This window comes from Columba livia, chromosome 1, assembly GCF_036013475.1.
Source record: "Columba livia isolate bColLiv1 breed racing homer chromosome 1, bColLiv1.pat.W.v2, whole genome shotgun sequence".
NCBI lineage: Eukaryota > Metazoa > Chordata > Aves > Columbiformes > Columbidae > Columba > Columba livia.
In genome coordinates, this window is record NC_088602.1 from 56,717,413 (window position 1) to 56,733,053 (window position 15,641).

At 40.3% G+C, this 15,641-nt stretch overlaps 1 protein-coding gene and 1 long non-coding RNA gene across 6 annotated transcripts in view; one reads left to right on the plus strand and one right to left on the minus strand.

The window, feature by feature from the left end:
* Positions 1-5,439, minus strand: part of DOCK9 (dedicator of cytokinesis 9) — a 124,485-nt gene extending 119,046 nt beyond the window's left edge. For all 4 annotated transcript variants that reach the window (XM_065057501.1, XM_065057475.1, XM_065057439.1 and 1 more), the window contains exon 1: positions 5,190-5,439. In XM_065057501.1, coding sequence (XP_064913573.1) covers positions 5,190-5,303 — 114 coding nt within the window. In that variant the 5' untranslated portion in view covers positions 5,304-5,439. The remainder of the gene's footprint in view (positions 1-5,189) is intronic.
* Positions 5,440-5,661: 222 nt separating this feature from the next.
* On the plus strand, positions 5,662-14,374 carry LOC110360300 (uncharacterized). 2 transcript variants are annotated; one of them, XR_002416095.2, is made up of 2 exons: positions 5,662-6,136; positions 13,922-14,374. It is a non-coding gene; the product is annotated as an uncharacterized LOC110360300 (long non-coding RNA). The 2 variants fall into 2 exon arrangements; XR_010471455.1 differs by having other exon boundaries at positions 5,662-5,875.
* The last annotated feature ends 1,267 nt before the right edge of the window (positions 14,375-15,641 follow it).

Here is a 15,641-nt window from a genome sequence, read left to right on the forward strand (position 1 = left end):
GTTTTTAAAGCAAACATGCGTAAATCTGGCAGAATCTGGTAAAACTGCCAAATTCACAAATTGCTGAGTTTGCATACACATGCATATGTCTGATGGCACACACATGCCTCAAGCACACCATTACTTGCATGCAAGTGACCACTCAGCGCAACAACTATACATACTTAGAAGTAACTTGAACATCTATACCCATGCAACAGGACACACAGTTGACATTAAAGGCCTAGTTTTGAAAATGAGTACTTACAGACCTTTTTGAAACATCTGCATAAAAGCACAATGCAGCATAACCAAGTGACTTTAAGCTGGATATACGCTATAAAACATATGTACATTTTAAGTTTATTGCACAAGATCTTCAATAAGGGAAAAAACAATCACAGGGTTGTGAAATTTCCAAATTTAAATTCAGATGCAATGAGTTCTACTTCCATTAAGATACAAATATATGATCTTGGTCGAGTATTAAAGGGCATAAGTAGGGGGAAGAGAGAAAAAAATAAGGTATACTGTGGTATTCTGTGCTGCCTGAGAGCTGCTGCCACCATAAACTGAAAGCCCAATCCAGCATCACCCTACAACTTGCTGTATCAGAAGCAAGTATTTTTAACATAATTGTCCTTATCTAGCTGGATAGAAAAAGTTCCAGAAAATAATAAGGAAATAGGTGCAGCTAAGAAGAATGATCTAATGTTGTTGAATGGCTAAACGTTATTTTTGTTCACACAGAAATTCAGCTGTCCTGTATTTCCCCCCACCCCCCTTACTCCCTTTCTGAATAAGAGGTTTACTGACCTTTAAAATTTAAATAAGTTTAATGGTATTTATTAATAGACACCTTAATGCTATAGTCCACCCTCTTATTCTTCACAACCACAGAAATGTCTATCATACCCAGTAAGTCTTCTTAGCAATATCAGACTTGCCAGAAATAACAATTTTTTTACTAGTGTTTCAGATCCAATTAAAAAGGTTTTTACATGCACTTGGCTGAAATACAGTTAGGACCTTTATCAAAAAGATCATATTCTCTACTAATTTTTATTTCCTTTAGAAAAGGTAAGTTGTTCACACCATAAACTAAAATAACTTCTTCAGAGTTGAATAGCAGGTTTTTTCCCCTCAAGTAAAGTTCAATAATTCAGAGACTGGCTGAATTGTCTTTATGATATACTGATTTTCCTCTACATCTGAAAAGCTGAATTTCTGCAAGAATTTTAGAGCTCAAGAGCTCCTCCAGGTATTTGAATTTAACATATAAAGTATTAAGATGTCACGATTTCAGCCTTCAAATACTCAAACATATTTTATATGTCCAAATAAAAAAGGAAAGCTGCATAGAGTAATCTGGGAGTCACTCAGGTTTCATCCTGTTTTCCCATATTTCCATATTGTTAATTTTGACACAGGTGAAACAATTTCTGCTGTATTACTTAGTATATTTGAACATTTTCATCATCTGCATGTTTGATAAAGGCATTTTATTGACAGCTAGACAAAAAGTAGACCAAATTTGGTACATTAAACATTCACTTAATTGCTTATTATCCTTAAGTGACAGCTTAATTTAATAAAGGGTAGAACACATTGTTTTGTTACTGACATAATTTATCATTAACATATAATTGAACAAGACACCACACATCCCTCCAGCAGTGCTTCTGATCTGCATACAACATCCTTTGGATAACTCATCACCACTTAAAGAAACAGCTTCCAATTATGCGTAATGTTAAAATTGCATTTAAAACCACTCTTGGCAAGATCACTGGTTTAAGAGACAGACTTGTCATTGCCATAGTCTTCCTCCCCAGACATAAATGTATTTGGGTGGCCAGAGGCATCAGATTAAGTCATGTGGCTAGTCTGAAATCAACACAACATCAACAATGCACAAGACCACATTCAGCAAGGATGCTACTGTCAGGCAGAAAATAGCAAAAACTGAACCCAAATAATCAGGATATATGTTATGTGCCTTATTCCACAGTGAAAAGCTGATTGCCAAATAAGAAGGTTTCATTTCAGCCAACCAAACTGTACTCTTTGGTCCAGCAAAGTAAATCTAACAGAAAGAATGTGTGAGATGTCAAATGCTGACATGATAGCTTGCTGCATTCTGTGATGAAAACTAGCTTGGCTAATCACATCTGCTTAATGTTGTTTTACTACTCAGCCAAGCTATTTAGTCTGTCAGTTCGCTGAAAAATCTCTGACTTTTAGTTCCAACGAAGAGCAACCTGAAAATGTAAGATATACCATGCTGTCCTACTGACATGCTGTTTTCAGTCCTCTTCCCCCAGTGTGATTCAAATAACATTTATAAAACAGAAAAGATAAGCATGTTTTAGAAATATGATCTAATAAGCCTCATTTACATATGGCTAATGCCTTTTTTTTTTTTTTTTTAAACTGTGGCAATACATTGTTGATGGTAAAAATGGATGGAACTGTTAAACACTAGTGACAATAAGTTAAAGAATCTATACAACCTCAAAGGTATTAGCAGTTCACTTTATCTGCTACTGCAAGTAATGACTGGATGATTTGCATCACTGCTCAGTACATTCTGCTGCAGAGATGTACAGTCAGAAGCAATATTTGGTTGTACATTTCTGGACAGATCATCCACCAAGAACTGTTGGTTTGAATTCACTCTTTCCTACCTCCAGGTTCTACACTGCAAGCCTAGCCAATGGAAAAAAGCTACAGTATTTTTTCAATATTGAAAAACTTCAGTATTTGTTCATAAGCAAGTGATAACAGTAAGATCACAAGAGTTACCAATGTTAAACAATGTATTAAGCAAGACATTTCATTGACAACCCAGTTCAAGAGATCCTGGCAGGGTGCTCTATCAAAGAGCTTTGAGAGGCAGCTGAGGGAAAAAAAAGTGGGTCGTCTTCTCTTTAAAGACACGCATCAGAATATAATATTCCTCAACTATTACAATACTGGAAGAAATCTTATGTCCACCAGGTCAGCCTAAGGGAGTTTTCAGATAATGAAGCCCAGAAACTCCAACAGCTAAGAAACAGGCCAACTTGTCAAGTTTAGAGAAGTAAATATTTTTAAAAGTCTTCTACTAAAACAAACAAACACAAACACACCAAAAAACCCACAAAACAAAACAAAAAAAAAACCCACCCCAAACACCTACACTATATCACCTAAGCTTTTAAAAAGAAGCACAATTCCATGCCACACATCACAATGCTCAAGAAAAAGAGTTACACTACATTCAAAGGAGGAAAAAATGGTAAAAGTAAAAAAAAACTGCAATTAATTTAACGATTTAAACAGTGTGTGAGCAGGAACATAGGAGTTCAGTGATAAAATGAACAGCATTTATGACAGTAGGACAGACATAACAGCAGAGGCAAAACATAGCTGAAATAGAAAGGTGAAATTCAGGACAAGACTGTATGGGACAGAAATGGGGATTTTGCTCCATGCACCAAGCCAACAGGAAAGGATGACAAACTTGACCTGGATGTTAAGTCACCATGAATGGTAATTCACTACTTTTGGTTTCTAACAGTGATGGAAGACCTTATTTATCCAGAATAAGATTGAGCCAGCACACCACTTCACACCATTGCTTCTTTCACCTCCTTAAAATTCTGCAGAATAGTGTCAAAAATGACACTATTCATAAGTGAATGAAGAAAAAAAACTTCTAAAGGGGAATGGGGTGTGGGCAGGGTTGCAGATTACTGCAAAAGAAACATTTATTTGTGTCATGGAAATGCTTAAATCTCTTTCAAGCTCCCACCATATGAAGAACACTTTAAAATATACACATCCTTCTTCCACTCTTCCCAGGAAAGAAATGATCCGTGTAGAAGTGTTAAGATATACTGGATGCTCATTACAGGTATATGTTACAGTGTCTTGTGGAAAGCTGTCAGTGTTCAGGTGGACCCTGAACTATGCATGTGAGGTCTTATATTCTATATTCTATATTATATATTTTCCACGACCCACAGTTAAATAAAGAGTAATTTAATTTTAGAGCCATCATTTTACCAAAGAAAGGTATTTGCCTTTGAATTACAGCTCCAGCATTTATTACTCTTAGAACACAAAGCTATGACAAGACACTGTTCTGTTCTGACAAGCAGTTTTTAAAAGTTAGACAAAGCCATACTCAGCATTAGCAAGAGTGAAAAACAAATGACAGATCAGCTTCCAGTACCAGGAACCCCTGCACCAAAAACTCGCTAGTTACAAAGGGTTAATCGCTTACTAAAGCATTCCCCTTGGAGATAACAAAACTACACGGAAAACAAATGCATATCACGAATAAGAGCCCCAAGAAAGGATCTGGGAAAAACCTCACTGAAGCTGCTTAAGATGTCGTCACCTGAGTACAGCCGGGCCAAAAAAACATACTTCTCTCTCTCAGGCCAGCTGCCTCAGTTCACCACCTAACACCTTCACACAACTTCACTTTCAGCAGTTTAAATGAAATATATGCGTCCAATTGTGAACTGGCAAGAACGGCAGCAACGTGCTAGCACAGTGCAGACAGGAGGGACAAATAACAACATATTAAAACATTCCCGCTGCACTTGCCAGCACTCATCTTCCCTTCTGCGCGATACACACAACAACAAACGTGTTTCAGCTGTAACGCGTGCAAGATGAAAAGCCGCTGTCGCACCATTATTTACACACACACACGCGAAAGCGCTTCAGCCAAATAGGGCCAAGCGCCCGCTGCCCCCGCTCCACAGGTGGAGGAGAAGGGAGCCCTCAGGCCGCCCGGCCCGGCCCGAGCCAGGTTCCAGCGAGGCGGGGGCCGCGGCTTCCCGCAGGGCTCCGCTCGCCCCGGCTGTCCCACAAGTCGGCGGCGGGGCGGGCGGGAGCGCCCAGCCGTGCCCGCCGGGCGCCGCATCCCATGGCGCCCTCCGCGCCGCTGCCGCTGGGAGCGTCCCCGCCCCGCCTGCGGCTGCATCCGCACCTCACCCCGCCCGCGGCAGCCGCCGGGGGAGGCCAAGAGCCGCAAGCCCGGCACGGGGCCGCGCCGACCTCTCCCCCCCGACAGCCCGGGAGGGATCAAAGGGCCCGTCTCCTCCTCCCGGGACACCGCTCGCCGCCCGCCCCGCAGCCCCGAGAGGCCGCAGCGGAGGCTCCCCCCGCCCGCAGCCTCGCCCGGGCCCCTGGCGGGCCGCCCCCGCGCTCACCAGGAGAACGGAGCCGCGCACCACCTCGGAGACGCTCTGCCGCAGCTCCGCCGCCGTGCCGGGCTTACTCAGCGCCCGCGTGAACTTCCGAGTCTCCGGGGCCACCAGTGCCATGGCTGCCTCCGCGCTCCTCCGGCCCGGGCCGCCCGCTGCCCTCACGGCCCGGCCGCCGGGCGGCCCCTCACGCTGTGCTGGGGGCGGGGAGGACGGGGGGCGGCCGTGGGGAGGCGGGCGGGGCGGGCGCCCCGCGGGCGGGTGCCGCAGCCGGCGCCGCTCAGGGCAGGTGGCCCCTCCCCCGCGGAGCCGCCAAACACAGCCGCGCGCAGCGGGGCGCCGCCGCGGGGGCCGATTGGCGCGGCCGCCAGTGAGGCAAAGGGGCGGGGCCGCGCGCGCGGCACGCCGAGGCCCCGCCCCCACCTGTTCCCGCGGCGCCTTTCTGATTGGGCTCCCGGTTACCTGCACGGCTGCGCCTCCCAACCCTCATTGGCTTAGCGCGGAGCCGAGGCCAAGGTGAGGGGTGGGGCTGGCTGGAGCCGGAAGTTCCCGCCTTTGCCAGGCAGGCACCGCCCTCGGCGGGGCGGTCTGTGGTGAGCGGCGGCGACAGTAGTGTCCCGGTCGCGGCGGCAGCGGGCCCTGGGGTGGGGGTCGGCGGGCGGCGCTTCTCTTGGGTCCCCCGGGGTGTGGCGGTGAGTGCGGCTCTGTTCGGCCCCCAGTGACGGAGTCGGCGGCAAAGCGCGGCTGGAGCACCGGGTGTAGCCGCCGCCTCCCGAGGGCTGGGGACAAACCGGTGCAAGCGGCGCGGGGGGGGCTGCAGTACGGGGCGGCGGGGCCCTCCCTTCCCGGCTGTGCACCGGAGGCGTCTGCCCGTGTTTGTACCTGTGTATACGCACACGTGTGTGCGTGGGTCTGTGTAACCCCGAGATGTAATGTTTATAAATATGTAAAAGGTGAGTGTCACGAGGATGGTGTCACTCTTCTCGGTGACAACCAACGATAAGGCAAGGGGCAGTGGGTACAAACTGGAACACAGGAGGTTCTACTTATATATGAGAAGAACCTTCTTCTCAGTGAGGGTGCCAGAGCACTGGAACAGGCTGCCCAGGGGGGTTGTGGAGTCTCCTTCGCTGGAGACATTCAAAACCTGCCTGGATACATCCCTGTGTAACCTCATCTAGGCGTTCCTGCTCCAGCAGGGGGATTGGACTGGATGATCTTTCGAGGTCCCTTCCAGTTCCTAACATTCTGTGATTCTGTGTGTGATTCTGTGAAGTGAGTGCTGTAGCTGGGATGGTCACAGTTCCGAACTCTGCCAGCGTGTTTGCTCTCAGTAGCGCTGCTCATGATATTGGTCCATCCTAAGGGAGTGTCGTTTTTGAGGCTTTTCCCTTTGTACAGTTTCCTTCTCACGAATAGTTTCTATTTGTAGGTAGAACTATGTGCCTGTGCTCAGCTGCCATAAAAGTTACCACAAATTCCTTCTGAGACCCTGGTTAGTAGCACCCTTAAACTCAGAGAAGTAGGTAGGAATTAGGCACCTCATAACTACATATAAATGCCTGGACCATTTGAGACCATTAGGGCTTGCACACCATTATCTTTTTAGACATCTTTTTCACAGAATCACAGAATGTTAGGGATTGGAAGGGACCTCGAAAGATCTAGTCCAATATCCCAAACAGAGCAGGAACACCTAGATGAGGTTACACAGGAATGTGTCCAGGTGGGTTTTTCATCAACTAAACCCACTTTTCTGCACTGAACTGGATACAGCTTACTGCTGATAGAGAGAGCAACTCAGTGCAATGAACAACACGAGGAGGGTGCGCTTTCAGGTGGGGAAAGAGACATGTTATAAAGTGATTATATCTGAGGCTATGTTCTCAAGAAATGCCTGCCAGAGAAAGGGCCTGCTTTTTTGGAGGCTTCACAAATACATCTGTAACTAGCAAGATTCCGCATAATTGGTGCAATACTTTCAGAAAGATGGAGGATAAAATGTCCAAGTACACAAGTCTGTACTTTACACTGAGGGAGCTTTTATTGGTAAAGGATCTTTCTGCAGATATTATGCTTTTGCAGACCAGTATCTAATGTTCAAATGTGTGACCTATGTATTTTCAGTAGGATCTCTGTCACAACGTGTGTTAATGTTACTTTAGATCTTCTTTAAGAAGGACAGAATGTGCAGAGGTGGAGGCTTGTTAAAGTTACCTAGAGTTCCTGATTTCAAAAATTCAAGACATGGTGTGTTTATGAGTCAATGCTTAGGCTGATAAATCAGAAAACTGGATACTGGTGGGACAGATTATGTGAGTACAGAATGAGGTGAGCAGCTGTGTAAACATTTAGCTAGAATAACTAGAATGGATATCTTAGGATCATCTCTTTTTTTATCTCAATCTGTAATGTATGTCCAGATTTCAAACCTCTATAAGTAAACATGCCCTAGATTTTGTATAAATAATAGATGACCATTTTCTAAAGTAAAAGCATATTCTATTTTCAAAGCACTCAGGTGCTTTGAATTCTGACAATTCTGACAAAAGAATTATGACTAATCTACTGAATTTATGATTGCTTAAATGTAAAAAGGCATAATTTAACTATATTTGCTATATATAAATATTTGTCAGATATATTTTGCATCTTTGTTGGAAAAGGGACAGTGTTTCAAGTCTGAAGAAGACTCAGAATGATACTTGTATGGGCAGAGATACATAGGAAAATACTTCAAATAGGTAAATGGTAGTTTGTTCAGGACGTCTGCACAGGATACCTCAAAGATTACATTATTACCACAATCATCAAAGTTTCTTTTCAGCTGAACATACTCAGTTAAAGAAAATGAAAGCAACAATTAAAATATGTATAAAATTAAAGGAGAAATATGGAAGCTGATAAGCAGAAATGATAAGTTAGCAGTTGTGAAACAATGAGAAGGAATAATAGTAACTAAATATATGAATGAAGTCTTGGCTTGTTGCCTAAAGGACGAGGAGGATACATTTTTTTTAAGGGTCAGGATTAAGAAAGAAAAAATCTTGACAATGGCCTGGTTTCCCTACTACTTTGATATATTACAATTTTCAGTTACAATGCTTATGTACAAAAGCATTTATTTAATGGAAAGGTGGATAATGCAGTAATATTTTATACCTATAAGTGCACATTTTGTTCAGTCTCTATGTAGAAAGGATGCTAAATATCAAATGGTAAAAGTAAAAACATTTAAACTTTCAGGACCAACTAAGTCATGTCCCAGAATTTTACAGAAATCTGAATCATTCCTGGTGGTAACCACCCTGTCTGCGTTCCTTTCAGAAATAAAAAATAGAAACTGATTGGGTGCCCATTAGAAATGTCAAGAAAAAGGATATTAGAGCTAAACCAACATGATAAGAACCTTTGGCAAAATCATGGAAGTCAAATGCAAAAATCACATGCAGGAATTGAAGAATTATTGAGTTTGTAATATCAGCAGGATTTGCTGGACTTCAGGCTCATTGTTTAATGGGGTTAGTATTTCACCTGGTGGCAAATGTAACTCTGTAATTTTGAGCTTCTGTGAAGACACGCCATACTCTATTTAATGCCCATATTCTATTTAAAAGTATTTTTACACAAAACTTGCAACATATATTTATCTGAACAAAAAAAAAACAAGGTAGCAAATCTGAAAAGTAATTGTATCTTGAAAATCATCATTAAATGGAGATGCGTTTAGCAAAGTACAACAAGCATTTGGTTTTATTACATTCCTATTCATAATCTTCATTAACTTCTGTAAAGAAAACTTAGGATAATCACTAATAACATAGTTGCAGCTGTAAATATTTATAGGGAGGTGTTACTTCTGAAGCAGAGCCTGATTTTCCTGGGGGGAGGGGTGGAGTGGGACTTACTGAACTGTTTATTACAGATGAGTGGAAGGCGTTCAAGTATAAAGAATATTTTAAAGTCAAATTATAAAGGTGTTATGGTGTGGTTATGAACAATTTTAAAAAGATTAATGCTTACAGTGCTAATCTTGGGTGTAGAAGCAGATGAATATTAAGCAGTAGTAATTATGTTGTTATATATGGCATTAATCAAATTATTACTAGAATTGCGGTGTAATTGACAAACTGGAAAAGCCAGGAGACTCTACCTTGCAATGAGAGACTGAAGAAGCATCTGTTTAGTTTATATAAAAGCTTGATCATAATGTACTGGGATTTGCAAGTGAAGAAAATTTCCAATGTTAAAAGGCTCTTTAATCTGTCAGGTAAGATGATAATGACAAGCAGTAACTGGCAGCTGAAATTAGGCCAATTTAGAATAAGCAGAAGATCCTTTTATTTTAGCCACAAGAGGAGTTGTTTGGTATAATGTCCCAAAGGACTCACTAAACACTGTCTTCCAAATGCTAAATTAAGATTCAATATATTTTCTAAATCCTGGACTCTGAGTCATCCCTCGATCTACAGACTTAAAGCAAAGTTCATGGTATAAAATGTTTTGGCTTATACTGCTATGGAAGTCAAGCTAGATAGTCAGCATAACCTTTCTGGTCGGCAAATCCATTCTGTTAGGAAAAGAAAAGAGGGATGAGCTAATTGCCATCAAATCATAACAAATTATGTGGTTGGAGTAAATGCTAAAAGAATAGAGGAAGCAAGGGAATACTCACTAACCATTAGATATGCAGACAGTCTGGAGGTTTTGTAGATAATAAACAACTTAGAACTGAATCTTACAATCCAAGGAAGACGTGCCCTAAAAGGAAGAAGCATAAAAAGCTACATTTTGATGGTGTTTTGTCAGTATTCTAAAATTTAAAACAAGCTGCTAGTTCTGTGTACTTGTAAAAAAATCAAAGTAAAACAATACCACTGATGGATGGCCTTCTTAGCATCTTCGAACATACTAACCCATTCAGTGATGTGCTGGAGTAGGTTCATTTGAGCTCCTCTTTAAGATTCTCCCAATGCCTGAAAGGAATAATGGAGTGTTTTTTCTGCATCTGGCTAAGACTGACTTTTTCCCAGATACAGCCAATCTGTCCTTCCAAATATTATGCAGGCAGTGCACACAGTTATTTCTGAATGGCAGCTTTTAGTTCTTTCATTTTTCCCCCCAGTCGAATATAACTGCATGCCAAATTTTATATACAGAAATGTACAAACATTTAGAAATTACTTCATTTATGTAACACTGATATCCCCCATGAAACCCAATGTAGACATTGTTAAGGTAATGTCATTTTTTATCAGATAATGTCTTTTATTAATCTTGAATTCAAATCTCTGAAACCAACTATTTAGCGTCGGGTAGAGGTAATGTGTTTTTCCACTAAGCAGGTACGCCATAAACTACTTCAATGATGATATTAGTAAAAAAGAGCACATACTTATATGTGTGTCTGTTGCTCAAAATGCAAAAATATGCAAGATAGATTCTGTTTTATTCCTTACCTGGAGATCTTGATATATCATGTGTTGAAGGGCAGGAAGATTCAGTGGAAGTTTCTCAGTAACTTCCAGGATGTTACTGTTCATAAAACTACATGTGTAACCTGCTTCCCAGGATGATGTAATTGATTTTGATGTAACTCTGGGTTTTAGGCTTAATTGTTGTAACCCCGCCAACAGAAACTGGAGGAAGGACCAAGTAAATGCTTTGTGATCTTTCCACCCATTCAGGTGCAATTCTAAAAGCTCATTTTTCCAGTTATATTTTTCATGTGGAGCTATTGCAGGATTAATATAGGCAACTACATCTTTTTCTGCATTGATACGCTGCATAGATACAGCTTCTTTTTTCTTCATTGGTGTCACCTCTCGTGCTAAGCTCCAGCTATGGTGACTATAGTTCTATGTAAATAAATTCCTATGCGAGTTCACGAGGATACAGGATAATTCAGTTCCTACCTTTTCCACTGACTCATAATACAATTATGACACTTCCTTCAGTTTATCAGTCAGTCAGTTTAATTCAGACTTCAGTGATAATATTCCTTCTTCAGTGTTAGTTGTTAAGAACTTACCCATGAATATTAGTAAAAACTTTTGCTCACTCATTTAATGTGAGCAAAATTGCACGTAATTGTACTCAATGGAGTACAAAAAATGTGCTATTTTTAGCCTGATAGGAAACTGATGCAGGACTTCTGAGTAGCTACTCTGAATGTGGTTTAGATTATTTAGGTTTGTCTGAACTTGGTTTAAATAGTTTCTGTTAAATGGAGGTAATAAAGGCTCCATTTAACAAAAGTTAAAAGGTATGCATAAGGGTTTGTACCAACTAACTCAGATTTTAAAATTAGAGTTTAACTTCTACACTTTTAAATGTTTATTTACTTTCACAGCTTTCATTGAACTGCTGTCTAGGGTTGCTGTGCACTTTAAAGAGAGGCCTCATGTCATGTTATGACCACCAGCAGCTGCTTAAGTGCATACCATGGACACATCTTTCTTTTATTATCAGCATAAGGGTTGTTGTAGCCTTTAGAAGAGGATTTTTCTGCTCAGTATTGATGGAGATTTCCAGCTAAGCCAGACCATATGCTGGTTCCCGGATTTCTTATCTGTAATCAGTCCTTCTTGATGTTGTCAAAGATGTTTCCATTAAAACTGCAGAGTTATTCTGGTACTTCAGTTCTTCAGTGTCAAGGTACAATATTGATTATTATGAGACTACATCCCTTATTACACAAACCAGTAATATCTTTCTTGCAGTGTTAATGTTTGTGACGCCACATCCACTTTAAGAGCAGCACGGAGAAGGCTGATCGCCTTCTAACACGTAAAGTCCTGACAAGGTCTCCTGCAGACAGTATAATTCAGAGTAGCCTTTATGACTACAAATCCTCCATTATTGACTTGCCTGCTCATTCCCTTAATTTGACATAGCTCACATTTCTTTCATTCTGAGTAGACTTCTCCATATACAAAGAATTTGGCTAAGTGTTCCTTGTTTTGGAGTCAGTTTAGATACAGTTCCAAGACACGGGCAGAGAAAGAAGTAGTAGGATGTGAGCCGTATTCAGCAAAGCAATCAAGAGGGGATTGTTTACACTGCATGGAAGTCCAAAAGCTCACAGTTTTTATCTCCATGGCAGAGGAACTGATGCAGCAGAGATCTTTGCTGGCACCAGGGAATGGTTTTCACCATATGCTGTTCACAGGAAAAGGAAAACATTTTATTATTATTATTTATGTATTTATTTGTTTGGTATAATGAATGCTTCTCCAGTGTCTGTTACTGTAGTGTATTTAGGAGCTTGTTTCTCCAGTATAAAGATATACTCCAAAATACTAGACTTTGGTTCTTATGCTTTCTTATTCTGGCTGTGATTTATAATAATCATAGCAGTTATCCCGTCACAAATAAATGTTAAATATGGTTATAAAATAAAATCATTTATACAGTATTTTATTGTCTAGATATTTATATTTTTATACAATATACAACTAGTAGAAATAACTGCGTAATTGCTAATTTCTACTGGCTAAAGGCTTGGCAGATTTTGAAACTACTTGCTATTCTGTGGTTGACTTACTCAAAGTAAATCAGTGGAAGCAGTGTTTAAACTTTTTAAAGCTATTTTTCAATAGCTGCAGGGCAATCTTAAAAGGAAACAAAAATCCCAAGCAAAGCCAAAGAAGAATACGTATCCAAAACCAAAAGAAATTATTTGAAGGGTTTGAAAGTTTCCTGTCCCTTTATAATTTTTGCATATTTGTAGCCTATGATGGTATACCACAACAATAAGCCTTATTCACAGGGGTAACCACAATGAAGCTACTAGAAATAATCACATGAGGAACAGCTGCAGGAGTGAATTTGTGGATGTGGTGTAGATAAGAAAATCATAAACTAGAGTGCTGAAATTATCATGACTAGTACAGAACAAAAGGGCAAAAGCCAGATGTCTTTCTGAGAAATAAAGATTATTACTTCATAATCAATCCTGGACTACGCGATAGACTGGAATTTATAACCTGGTACATTATACTACCTACTCCTAACCAAAATAATCATTCAGATGATTATTTGAAACCTTTCAAATGTGACCAGTGTGACTTAGGATAAAACACAGATTTCTTAGAAGGGCAGTTGGAATTTGCTTAGCTGTTAAGCACAACAGTCTTGGAGGAGCGTCCTGTATGTGAATCAATACAGGCCGGCTCAAGATGCCTCATGTTTCCTATTTCCCTATGAAACATGATGAGTGGAAGCTCATGAGCATTTGTCAGCCTTCCTTTGCAAGGACAGAGGATAAAGGTCATTTTAGGCTTGATTTCTCACGTTTTCCTGATGTATTCTTTCATGTGTATTTATGTGGTTTCAACAAAAAAACTACACAAAGGGAAAATAAATTTACATTCAGAACTGGTCTTGCTTGCTACAGAGGATTTACAGCACTTAGATTTTACTCTTTGGGCTTCCAAGAAACTACCAAATTGTCACATTTAATTTTAAATGCATGTGTGAACAAAATAAGTTGTCAACAAAATGATCAGGTTATTGTCTATTTGTAAGCTACAGCTACCCTGTTCTGTGCAGTATTATTTATAGCAACCATAACATTGAAGAGCCTTCCAGAAGTCCATTAAGCAATGTGGCTAACGTTTTTTTTTTTTCCTCCTGGAAAAAATTGTATATGCTGGATGTTTTGGTCTTTTTTTTTCTCATAGTATGTATTTCATCCATTCAGCCATCCACATTTAATCAGGTTTTTTTTCTGTTAGATAAGAAAAATTAGCAGAAGGAAGCCTTCGAAGCCTGTGGTGTAGAGTGAAGAAGTAATGGCAGGAGATGCCTGGAAGGTTCTGTCTCCTCCACTGCAAGTCTCTTCTCTGTTGAAAAGCCTCACGTGTCAGAAGATTGCGTAGCCAAAGACAGTTTTATTTTGGAGCTGTGCTGTCCGTAGGTTCTCTCCTAAACACCCCACAGCTGTCCTCTAAACTGATAAATCCTTCAGAAGCTGACATGGCTTGTGCTGCAAATATAAAAGCAGCTGTAAGGAGGTGTGGGGCCACAGATGTACTGGCACATTCCAGTGGCTGCAGCAGTGACAAATTGTCTGTAAACCTCAATTTTCTATATAAGCAATGATATAAACATATCTATTATTTTTGTATTTTACACACTGAATAAGTAAGCAAACATAAATCCATGTGTCTCATTTCTTCTGATGCAAATTTTGTTTCCGTTCCTCAGTGTGGTTGCTCAATCCCATGATAACAGTGAGTAAAATCTGACTAAATACAAACGCTACTGCTTTCAACAAGCTTTGCATTTATTTTGCGAAGAACTCCATAATATGTTAGGCAGTGAAAAATAGGTCTTCAGTTCTTATCGTCTTTTCAGATCTGCATTCAAATAACAGACAGATGGGATCAAACACACTGTCCTCTGTCCCTGTGGCTCGCTCAGCCAGCATTCCAGCCCTGTCCTTTCTCACTTTCTCAGGGTCATCTCCTTGCATCTCAATTTGAAGAAAAGGGGTCATCTGAGTTTGCAGAGCACAGATCTGTTTGGGATACCATCTGTCTTGCAGTATCATCCCTAGATTCATTGAGCCTTATTAAATCATGTTCCCATTTCTTTCTTCAGATTTTTTTGTTTCGCTCTAGTTATCTTCACTCATAGATTCTCATTGTCTAAATTATTATTTTAAGAAAAATCCCTATGCCTTTCTTCCAACTGAATCCACCTATTACCTTCTTTCCTTCTCTTCTTTTAGCTTCTGAAGTCTTCTTCAGTTTTGCTCCTTACAGCAAACACTGTTTTTACTGTTCTTATCACAGCCTTTCCTGCTTATATTCTTCTTTGGATTTACTGACCATGTAATTAGGAAGCCTGGAAAAGAATACAAAAAAATGTCTTTAACCTGTTTTTAAAATTGGACATATCCCTCATAATTTAAGGGAGAGACCCCCATAACCTGGAAAAGCTGTTAGAAAATGCTGCTCTAAGTAAATAATCCAGTATAAGATAAAAACAAACAAACAAAAAATAAAAAACAGACCAAAGAACAAATAATTACAGGTTAGGATCAGAAAGGGAGAAAAAACAAAATGAAACAAAAACAATGTAATAGAAAAAGAAAAGAAAGTATTTAAGCTAGTCCTAGGACTAAGCATAAGAGGAATGGTGTAAAGGAAACTCTGACTTCCAGTTAACAATTCTGCTGCTACAGTTTTAACTTCTTGTAATTGTAACCTAAGAGTTTCCTGGAAGCTGCTAGCACGGAAACACATTCAGCCTACTGAAAAGCAGGTTTTGCAAGCCAAACATTTTACTTGCTGTCAAAATGAACTTGGAATCTGAATTTAGTCTGTTTTTTAAGGTGGATCACACTGGCTATAATTATATAAAGCTGCAGTGAATGAAGGTAAATGGTTACAGTATCTTTAGCTATGAGCTTAAAAAGGAAATTCATCAGACAGTAAGAAAAAAAATCAT